Source organism: Aethina tumida, chromosome 1, assembly GCF_024364675.1.
Source record: "Aethina tumida isolate Nest 87 chromosome 1, icAetTumi1.1, whole genome shotgun sequence".
Taxonomy (NCBI): Eukaryota; Metazoa; Arthropoda; class Insecta; order Coleoptera; family Nitidulidae; genus Aethina; species Aethina tumida.
The window spans coordinates 9,137,481-9,149,726 of NC_065435.1; the positions used below are offsets into that span (position 1 = coordinate 9,137,481).

Consider the following 12,246-nt stretch of genomic DNA (forward strand, 5'->3'; position numbering starts at 1 on the left):
AATGCTTGCTTGCTTTAGACAAGTAAGTGTCTACATTCTGTTTAATTTTGTCTTTACATCTTCCAATCTTTCCAATTTTGTTTCAACCCTTCATCTTCACTAATTAGCTTTTCCATTTCACCTTTATACTGTGCTTTTAGGCAAAGTGACGCATTTCTCTTCACTTCCAGCTGCTTTACTTGATTAAACAATTGACAACTGGTGGAGGCACCGAAGCCCGACAATTAATTGTAATACCTTGATCAGTTTTTCCATGTTCCGACCCTAATATGAGAATATCAGTACTTATACAATTAATACAGGTAAAACAGATATACTTAGATACAAATTACCATCAAATGACAATAATACACACACAAATGCGGCGGCTTGTGACACTGGACAGTAAGCAAAATAAGACAATCAACGTTTAATACAGATAATAACTAACATAATATACTAATTAACGTATTACTAACCCAATAAACCTAAATAGATTGTTGGAGACAGAGAGTCCAACTGTGACCTCCGACAGACAAAAACTAAGAACGTAAAAGTGTTCATGTCGGTCGCAAGTCCCAGTAAATACGGTCAGAACGTATCGCTCGTTAGATAAACCGCCAATAACACCACCGTCGAACAAATTGATTTTGTTCACGGTCGGTGTGATCGACGTTATTATCAGATAACGTAACGTTAAATTTTATTTATATTTTGTGTTTCATTTTTTTTTTTAATCATCTTTATATTGGATACGCCACCCCACACAAGGCTTCACCTCCTTCTATCACCTAAAAACCACTCAACCACGCGTTTTGAAAAGGTGGTTGTGTGGCTGATACCTCAGTGAATTCTTGTTTTTCTTTTTTGAATACGTCAAAGTTTTCGAGATGGAGTTGCTTGTATGAGTTAACGTTAGTATCTATTATAAGTTACCAACCAAAAACTAATGACAGTATTGTAAAATATTTTTGACCATTCATCTCATCCATACAATACTGTTTGTTCATTTTATTAAACTTTTTAGAATGACAACAATGTGTGATCGAACTTGAAATGGGACTGCCAAACTATAACCACTCATTTTCCAAATTTCATATAAGTCTACAGTAACAGGAACTTTTAAGGCAGCCGTGCTGCCCTTCTGGAAGATGCCACTTTAAATACGTATCGATCGCAGTTTATTTTCTGAAAGTTTGATCGAAAGCTCTGATATGTTCAAAGAGGGGATTTTTGTTTGGTGTTTCTTTTTGCTTGTACCACATCAAAACCAAAACGAAAGAAAAGGAAAACCTTGAGTAGAGAGTACCCGTGATGAATTGTAACAGGCAATGAGTGAATAATCAGTTCAGTTCCATCAGTGGGGTGGGTGAGGGTTTTTTAGTTTAATTATTCGGTAGCATCTTGCACCTGTCGAGACACTGGGATTTGAAGAGTCGGTTGGAATAACGGGCTGGATGTATCGGGTTGGACAGGACGTAAACGGCCAAAAAAATAAACCGCATCTCCATATATCCCGATACCTAGAAACGATTGATATGTGATCCGATTCACCTACTTTACTATAACATCGTCGGCCAACGTGGGTTGGTGTTATGTTACAGTTATTAGCGAGTCAGTTACACCAAAACTGGAGCTGCGTCGAGGTGTGCAAGTTCCAAAATGATTTCTAGTCGGGTGTATCAGAGCCGGGTTATGGTACAATGACGGGGGAACGTTGAGCACTCTAGAAAAAGGGAATTTGGTGCAATCACAGACTCAGTTCTTACGTATTTACGAAGATGGAGGAGGGATGGACTCACGCTTGTGATATGTTTCATCTTCTTCATTGCACGTGTCCGGTTTTGGTGTGGGTAGAAGTTGTGTTAGTTTTAGGACGATTGGCCGACGATGGTTGTAATCCGACTCCTAATTAGCACGCGAAAGAGGCGTGATAGGGGTGAGGGTGACGTAGGTCGAGGAGTTAGTCCGTTCCTTGGACGGTTTAACTCCCCGATCTTGGGGGTATGGTATGGTATATAGAAATCGTACAAACCTCGGTTCTTATACCTACTAAAGCTAAGTATATTGTAATTAGAACTTTCTTATAATAAGTTATTGCATGAATTAATTATACAGTTATGAGGTACTGTACTGTACTTCCTAATAAATAACCTCTGTACATATAATTTTTGCACTCGATATTTATAATAATAACCACAATTTTATCAAAACAGATAGAATATAGGCATGAGTATATAATATATGTATATATCAATCAGTGGTTTTTTTTTATTTTTAAATGGAATGCATCTCGTCACAACAATGTTTGAGCTATGTTCCACTAAAAATCAAGTGGAACTGGGCCAGGTGAGTCAATAACCACCTAACCTGGGGCAAGTGTCCCTGCGGCCATCACCAAAACAGGGTGTGCCTCAGGGACGCATGCCCGCAACACAACAGCTACACATAGAGAAAGTAACCAATAGGAATATGTAATGTACTATATTACACTTATGCTAGAGATCTACACAACACACAAAGAGATAACCCTTATGTAGAGATATGGATGCGGACTGGAAACTTCCAGTGCCCAATCCATAATAATAATAATTATAATAATTCATTAATTAACCATCAATAATAATATCAATGAAAAACATTAAGCAAAGGTATATATAGCAAACGGCTAGTCAAATAGAAGCTAAGAATGGTAAACAAGCATTGCTGACAGACATATAATATCATTTGAATTAGAATCGTTGTTCTGTATATGGAATTAGTCTACACGAGTTTCGATTAGGCCTGATTAACCAATAACATCACCTACGACGCTAGTAATATTTTTTTTTTTAATATTTATTTTTTTAAGTTGTGCTCCAAACACCCCTTCCCAATATCAGCAACTCAATACCACTAGAAAAATCGCGCTGTATTTTTGATCTTTGCACACCTGAACACATAAACGACACAGTTACCAAGGCTTCACCTAAGACCCGCAAGTCAAATCCAACCTCACCAATAGCAATATCAACAAAACCGAATCTGGTATGTCGTCAAGCGATGGAGAAAGCGATTGTTGTTGTATGCAGGCCAAAAACAAGCGTTTTTAACGATTTTTTTTTAGTACTACGATTTATACCCGTCGGTTCCAGTCTTTTAGAGTTTGTATTTACAGTACGCTGATATTGAGCTAAACGTGGTTAAAATTTGAAATGAAAAAACCTACATGATGTGTCTTTGCAATGTCCCAAAATCGTCTCAATTGTTGTGGCTGCTTCAATTTTGGTTTTTGGGTCGAAAGGTGATCTGAGTGGAAGACCGGGGGTGTGTGTGTGGTTACATTCGGTTGGTTTGGCGAATTGAGAAGATTTTGCGGGTGCTTCATCAGATGAAGACCAGTACCAATATTCGTAATGATAAGGTTGGTTTGAGGATGGATCGGAGAGTGATAATATATGGAAGAATTGTTGTGTTTGAGAAGTCGATTTTGGGTTAGTATCTTTTCCGACTTACTGCATAAGATTGTACATTATTACACAGTTGGGCGCTTACTCATTTTATGCGTCTGCTTCGCAAATTGGACAGGAACTTGTGTGATCGATCACCGAAAAAATGAAGTGCGTGATCTCGAACGTGTCGAATTCCCGAAGTTGCAGCTATATCACATGCGAAGCGGGGGCTAACACTACATGTATTGCTCATTTTCCATAGTGACCAATTGCAACCCTTTCCTTCTTTGTTGTGTCGTCGAATCACTACCCTAACATCAAAATTGGGTCCCACGTGATGAATCCACCGATTTATCTAATAATTCTTATATCTATTTGTACATTTGTAAATTTATTTCACTAGCCAACCTTACCTTTAGCGTATATATAGTTCACTTTATCTAAAAAATGCATATACCAAAATCATATCTTAAAAAATCGGATTTCATAAAAGCATTTTTCAGAATATATTTTGGTGTCTGTACAATACTCGTAGTTTAATTATTTGAATTGCCATTTTTAATTTATAATTTGTGGCATTTTAAATTAAAGTCAATTATTTCCTAGTATTCAAAGGTTCCATTTAATAATTATTGCCAAAAAACAACCATGTTCTAATTATTTATTTATATAATACTTACATAGATCAATAAGATCATTATTTGTGATTGGAGTTATTTATATTTAAATATATTTAAATGGTGATACTTTGGATATAACAAACGGAAAGAAAGGGTGTGTATATTGGTTAAAATATACTTATGGCACCTCGCCCCCCTCCCCAATTTAAAAGAGCCCCCGCTATTTGTTAAAGCTATCTCGTCTTAAAAATTTTACTTATTTGCCTAGTTCGATTCGATAAAACATAATTTTTTCTATTTACACTTCGTATTCTGCGCTGCTGGGCGGGTTCACGGTGCCCACGGCGCCGAACAACCACTTTCCCGTGCACCAATCGCCCCCCCCCCCCTTCCCCATTCGAACGAAACAAAACAAAGATGAGTCGACGTGTGCGCTTCATCCCCCCCGTGCACGCAAAACTAGTTTCCGGGTGGCCGTTGCACCGTGGAGCATGTGCGTTCTTCTATTTTACTATCACCGTCAGTGCGAGGCTGGCACGCCCGTGACTGTTAGATGAATACTTAACAAATATGGCTTCTATATTTATCTATCATATCGATATACAATACTTCAATTATTATCCGACCTCAAGGTACGAGCGTTTAAAAAAATAAAGTGTTTTTTTTTTGTTTTATTTTTATTTTAGTTTTGTGGAAGTGACCGGTTAGTCTGTTGTTTCGCTTCTTCACCCTTTCGCACTGCACGACCCCCGCCGCCCCCTCGCTTTGGTTGTTGCGTCGTTCGTGTTGTTTCGTAAGATTACGGAGACATCGTTGTATCTGAACGAGAGAGAGAGAGAGAGAGAGAAATAGAGAGTGAAAGAGAGACGTTTCGATTAATTAATTAAACAATTATGGCATATTATTGTCCGTGTTATAATCTCACAATCGGCGTTTTGTGTTGTTGTTGTTATGTGGGGGGTGGGTGGTGCAGTGTGCAAAGGGGCGGTTTCAGCAGCGGCGCGCGTACCGCATCGAAATGAGCACCGCCACCAGCTTATTTCATTGGCGGTGGGCGCGCCCCCCCCCCCCTCATCATCATCGTTTTTGTCCTTGTGCAATGCGTACAGGTAGGTACCTTAGTTAATGAGAAAACAAGAGGGGTAACTAAAAATTGCGGCGTTGCAGTTGTAGGTTCATTTTTTTTTTAGGTTGAAAAGATCGCGACACACACGCAACACACACACGCAGACACTTAAAGAGAGGGTAAATAAAAACGAAACAAATAAAATGAAAATTATAAATAAACTTTAATCTATATTCAGAAATCAATCAGTTCAATTAAACCAAAACTATAATTATAAGTCAATAAAACATCAAAACTAAATTAATAAATTAATATTAAAATAATGAGAGGCGGCGAGGCTCAACTTTCTGTAGGGTGACCCTCGCCTGAATTTAAACTAAACAAGATAATAGAATGAAATGAAACAAAAAGGAAAAATAATAATAATAATAATAATAATAAGAGAATAGGAGAGTTGTGGTCTCGCCAAAGCATTGCCGTCGTTAATTGATTGGATGGCATTAATATTTTTTGAAAATAGAAAGCAAAACCACGCAATTTCTCTTGAAAGCTTGAGGTGTTAGAAATATCTGGTAAACGTGAAACTAAACACAACACACAAATAAGAAAATAATGGCCGGACTGCAGAGTGGAGGGCGTTCGCCAATCATTAATAATTGCTACGTTAATAATAAATTATCAGTCAATTGATCTGTCCGTGTACTGTGGTCACCATTAAAATGAATGAATTAAAAGTAATTTCTAAAATCTACGCTATCACAAGCGAGTGGACGCCCTCGCCTCCAGTTGCCCGGCCACGAACACAAATACAAAATATATACAACCCGCCCAGGGAACTAATACACATCGACGCACCCTGACGTCCAACGGTCACCGCCGTACAAAGTCACGGTGGTTCTATCAAGTACAGTCTCGAATAAATTCATTAAAAATTGTCAATTCTAGATTTCGTTAACTACGCAACGACCGTGGGGCTTTGTACGTTTGACCGTTGACAGGGAGAACATAATTGAATTCTTTGGTTTTTGAATGATGTTGCCTGGTTGGTTGTAGCAATGCGACTAGTCTGATTTTTAAGAATACACGTACAACTACATATAAATACATAAATAATAGACTACCATTACATCAAAATAATTTTTACGAAATGTATAATAAATACTATTTGTAAATATATATATTGTTTAGCTATTTTCTTTGGGTCATTTCCCAAAAAAACACATAAAACGGCGATGGCACAAATTAATACAAAAAGAAAACATCAGACCGTAGAAATGTTTTGCTATTAGGAAACGCGAATGCACTTCTGACTAGCTTCGTATCATTTATTTTTATCAATAAGTACTAAATAGTTATGAAATAGGAGGTGCGCTTGCGCACGCAGGCCGCATGCTCCCCAACACGAACGACTGTCACGCCCACATCATCGTCGTCATCATCGTCGGATAAAAAATTACCTAAATACGACCCATTTTGGCAACGACCAAAAATCAAAAAAACGAACCAAACTAAACAAAACGAACTAAAAAGCAATTAAACCATTTTGGTGCGGGTGACGGATGTGGACGACAGTGGCGATCTGTCGCGGACCTGGGGCGTACGCGCCGTTGTCCGGGGGTCGCCTCATTATGGGTCGCTCTATGTGGCTTTGCTCTTGTTCGTTTTGAAGCTGACCTGCAGTACGCGGTTACCGAGCGTGTAACCGTTGAGCGACTGTATCGCGACCACCGCCTCGTCGTAGTTGGTCATCGTGACGAAGCCGAAGCCCTTGCACTTGTTCGTTTGCAGGTCGCGTATTACTTTCACGCTCTGGACGGCGCCGAATGGACCGAACAGCTGCCACAGAACGTTCTCCTCCGTCTCCGGGGCCAGGTTGTACACGAAGATGCACCATCCGGAACCGTTCATTGCGCTACCGGGTAACATCGAATTGGCTAGCAGGTCTCCGGCCAGCGGAGAGTACCTACAATTAAACAACAGCCGGACGTCAGTCACCAAGATCACCGGTCTCGGTTAGTCGGTTAGTTAGTACCTGAATCTTCCGGTTGGATGATGGATCGGACCGGCGAATCTGCGTGTGGCTTGAGGGGTGAGGTAAGCTGCCAATGGGGGAATGGCTTTGTTGTTGTTGCTCGGGTTGTTGGCGAATTTGACGGTGATCGGCTCGGTGGATCCCTTCGGTATGGTCCCGTTCAGCTCTTGGATGGCACGTTCTGCCTCCAAACGTTGGTCGAACCTTATGAAACCTACACCTTTCGACAGGCCTAACCGGAAAAAAATTTATATACGTTAGTTACTTTGGTGATCGTCTTCGTTAGGCTGTCCAATTGAGCGGAATCGTATTGGTTTTGTTTACTTCTTTACGTCGGTGCACTTATTTATATACCATACCAGCTTTATTGATCAGATTGATTTTGTGACATATTCTATAAAAAGACTTTGAATGTGACCTCAATACGCCGGTTTTAATGGTTGATTATAATTACAATCTGGATATTTTTAAAACTGTCTTTCATCGATAATATCATCTACTACTAAAAGGTACATAGATTAAATTGATTTTGGTAGTCTATTATTAATAAACTCCTCCTCGTATAATATCTACTGAGTCTGTAGACCATCATAAAATCTCAGGAAATTATTTATTTTGGTATTAAAACCAGTAAAATAAATTATACAATTTTTAAACAAGGACATAGAAATTACATGACTATTTAAATATTTATTTAATACAACAATTAGTATATTTTACTTATAAATAATTCATTTATTTCAGGGAGAACTACGACTTCAAAACTATGTAAGTACCAAATTCAGATATTAATTGAAATATTTCATTCATTTATTCATAACTAACAAATGTTTTATTCAGGATTATAGAAAATTCAATTTTATAGTAATTTATAATATGTAATTAAATGACTAATTTTAAAAAGTAAATAGAAATATTCTTAATTTATAAATTATAGATATTAATAATATATAAATAAGTACTTTCAACATAAAAATTACATAACAATGTTTTTTACACAAAAATAGTTAATTTAATTTTAATTTTACATTTATTTAAATTAATAAATATTAAGTTAATATAACAAATATATATTTAAGAATATTAACAAAAAAATCTTATTTTTAAATGAAAGCAATAAATTTATACATTTTTTTAAACAAGAAATTAAAACATTTCTAATTTATAAATTACTTTTATTCTCGTAATTAATGAAATAGGTTAAAATTTAAATAGGAAATGGTTATAATTTAAATATCTTTATACAAAAAACTGTATTAATTTATTCAATTTATATTCAAAATATTTATTTTTACATTTATTTAAACTATAATGTTTATTAAATTAATATAATGGATTAAAAATATATTTAAGAATATTAACATAAAAAATTCATACTTTTAAACGTAAACAATATTTTTTTATATTTTTTAATAAGAAATTAAAATATTTCTAGTTTATAAATTATTTTTATTCTCGTAATTAAGGAAATAAGTTAAAATATAAATAGGAACTTGATCATAACAATTTAAATATCTTTATACAAAAAACTGTATTAATTTATTCAATTTATACTCAAAATATTTATAAATTTTACATTTATTTAAAATTATAATATTTATTAAATTAATATATTGGATTAAAAAATATATTTAAGAATATTAACATAAAAAATTCATAGTTTTAAACGTAAACATTAATTTTTTACATTTTTTAACAAGAAATTAAAATATTTCAAATTTATAAATTATTTTTCTTCTCGTAATTAGTAAAATAAGTTAACATTTAAATAAGAACTTGAATATAATAATTTAAATGTTTTTATACCAAAAACTGTACTAATTTATTCAATTTATATTCAAAATATTTATAAATTTTATATTTATAATATTTAATAAAATAATATAATGGATTAAAAATATATTTAAGAATATTAACATAAAAAATTCATACTTTTAAACGTAAACAATAATTTTACACACTTTTTAACAAGAAATTAAAATATTTCTAATTTATAAGTTATTTTTCTTCTCGTAATTAGTAAAATAAGTTAACATTTAAATAAGAACTTTAATGTAACAATTTAAATGATTTTATTTATTTTATTCAAAATATTTATAAATTTTACATTTAATTAATAAATTAATATAATGGATTAAAAATATATTTAAGAATATTAACATAAAAAATTCATACTTTTAAATGTAAGCAATAAATTTTTATGCTTTTTTAACAAGAAATTAAAACGTTTATAATTTATACATTATTTTTCTGTCGTATGAACATAAATATAACAATTTAAATGTCTTTATACAAAAAACTGTATTACTTAATTCAATTTATATTCAAATATTTATAAATTCTTCATTTATTTAAACTGTAATATTTATTAAAATAATATAATAGATTAAAAAACATTTAAAAATATTATCATAAAAAATTCATATTTTTAAATGTATATAATAAATTCTTATATTTTTTTAACAATAAAATAAAACGTTTCTAATTTATAAATTATTTCTCCTCATAATTAGTAAAATAAATTTATATTTAAAAAGGAATTTGAACATAACAATTTAAATGTCTTGATACAAAAAACTATTAATTTATTCGATTTATTCATATTCAAAATATTTATAATTCTACATTTATTTAAACTGTAATATTTATAAAATTAAGAATATTACTATAAAAAAATCATACTTTTAAATGTGAGCAATAAATTTTTATAATTTTTCTAATTCTGAACTATTTATTTTCGTCCCAAAATGAATAAAATAAATGAAATTGATCTCTTGGTCTGCCAAAGTAGTGACTAAAACAATTTTAAGTATGGAAGCAATTATTTTTAAAACTTGTATATAAAAATAAATAAGTGCATAGTGAATAATGACATATAATCAAGATTATTATTTATATTGGTATTATACAACCTAAATAGAACAAATAATGTGTGCAGAAGTTTCAACAAACATCCAAAAAAATAAAAACAAACATGATGTAAAATAATATTGTTTGTTTTCACATCTAGTTCTGAAAATTTTAACACACGATATTTACGATAATGATAATATAAATTAATAATATCACCAGCGACATGTAATTACATTATTTTAAATGAATTATCGTACCAAAGGTCTTTACGATAAACCTATCTTCAATTACTGTTAATGAACAATAATGAAATAAATCTAGTCGCGTTAATTGGATTAAAAATTTCATTGTTGTTACAAAATACACAAATTACAATAATAATCGAGATTCCCGCTCAATTAGTCATCCTTAAACATACGGCACAAACGCAGAATCGAAAAAGGCCGTTTACACCGTCCACGAATCCAGTTAACAATCAACGAAAATAAACGGCACGAACCAAAAATGAGGAGCGCAACGCGTAAACGGCCTTTCAGAACGTTGCGTTGAAAACCTTAACAGCTAAGAGGGAAGAGGTCCGGAGCATCCGAGCCGATGCTGCGGCACTCTTTCGGTTTCTTTTCTTTGAGTGTGTTATTTGTGGATAAAGTGATTGCTCTGCTCATATACATCAGGAAAATAAACGCATAAAAAGAGCAACTAAAAATCAGCATGCCACGATGCAAAATAATATAAATAAAATAATTAAACGGAAGCTTTTAAATATAAAAAAAGAAATCATGGTATCTATATATATATATATATAAAATAACAGAACAAAAATAAACAATTAAAACTGGAGAAATTAGTGAATTTGGAATAAGTGTTCGTCAATTGAATCTGGGGGAGGGGTGCATCGTTGACATTTTTTATTTTTTTCGAAAAGTACTCGATTTTTTAATTTATTTCTTTATTGAATTTAGTGCTGATTTAGTTGGAATTTGTCGTAATTACGCGCAAGATACAGAACAACCAGAATAACCAGAAGGTGGATTTATTCAATTTAATTAATTAAGACTCTTTTTTTTTTGTAAAAAAATTGTGGGTGGTGTTCATTTGGGTGTTTTTAATTATGGTAGAGAGAGGTACGTACCAGGCAAATTCTCTCCGGCCCCCGTGACAAATTGACGTACTAGGGAAGAGAAGAAAAAAACTCAAAATATAGCTACAGTAAGACAAAAATTTATGACGAATTTTCGGGGCAACCATCGGTGATTGATGAACTTTACTCGAATTCAAACGTTAATCAATCAATTAGTTAATTGAAAAAAGGAAAACAAAAAACGGTGGCGGTCAAACCATATGGAAACTGATTTTTTTTTGTACAAGAGTGGGTAGAAAAATGTGTCGTTTAAAAGAGGATAAATTTTAATTTGTTTTTCAAGCATATTTTACACCTGTACCTTATTTACTGTAGAAATCCACGACGATTTACTGGAGAAATGCATTCTGACGAAGTTTCTACATCTGCATTTGACTCATTTTTAATCTTTCAATTTAAATTCGATTGTTTTATTTCTTTGTGAACACTCAACATAACTTGAATTAAAATAAACCAAACAACAAAAACAAAATCAATTGTTTGATCACGTGTCAAATTAAATCAGCACAAATTTATCGAAAACTTTAACGATACACCATTTTTTTTTTTTTTTTCAAATAGTAGTTGAATTTAATTTCAAATTAAAGCCATAAAATAATTAAAGAGATTCAACCTTGGAGTTCGCAGACGAACGAAAAGTTTGTCTGATCTGAAATTGCACAAAACAATGAGGATGAATTAGGGCCTAAAAGCGTTAATAACAGAAAAAACTAAAGTTACGTCTGCGACTAAATACACTAGTTTACATATTGTTGGTACTTTCATACGCATTTCCTGAAACACAAACTTTCTGGGGTGAAATTTTCTGTAGAATTTCGAAGTTGTCAACGTTTTTTTCAGTTAAATAGCTGAAATATCCTCTAAGAAGTTATATTTATGTACATATTGGTCTGTAAAAACTGTATTTTTTATGGATTATTTTTTTAATTATAGGGAAAACATTTTTAACTATGGTACAACTTGATAATTATAGGAGTTCAGCAACTGTGGGAAGCTGAATGTAAAAATACTTTTTCATCTTTTACTGCATATCTTCCAACTTTCAGTCAATAATAATGGCAGGAAACAAACAAAAACCTTTTTTTCAGAACTTTATGATTTAGAATGTAAAAATACAATCACTT

At 32.8% G+C, this 12,246-nt stretch overlaps 1 protein-coding gene across 9 annotated transcripts in view; it reads right to left on the reverse strand.

Annotated features, from left to right (window-relative positions):
- Positions 1-5,300: 5,300 nt before the first annotated feature.
- Positions 5,301-12,246, reverse strand: part of LOC109596345 (ELAV-like protein 3) — a 49,404-nt gene continuing 42,458 nt past the window's right edge. For 6 of the 9 annotated variants that reach the window (XM_020011871.2, XM_049961226.1, XM_020011873.2 and 3 more), the window contains 2 exons: positions 7,129-7,360; positions 5,301-7,059 (listed from right to left, as the gene is read on the reverse strand). In XM_020011871.2, coding sequence (XP_019867430.1) covers positions 6,735-7,059; positions 7,129-7,360 — 557 coding nt within the window. In that variant the 3' untranslated portion in view covers positions 5,301-6,734. Of the gene's footprint in view, positions 7,060-7,128; positions 7,361-11,113; positions 11,153-12,246 lie in introns of all 9 variants that reach the window. The other 3 variants (XM_020011875.2, XM_020011877.2, XM_020011874.2) reach the window with 1 other exon arrangement.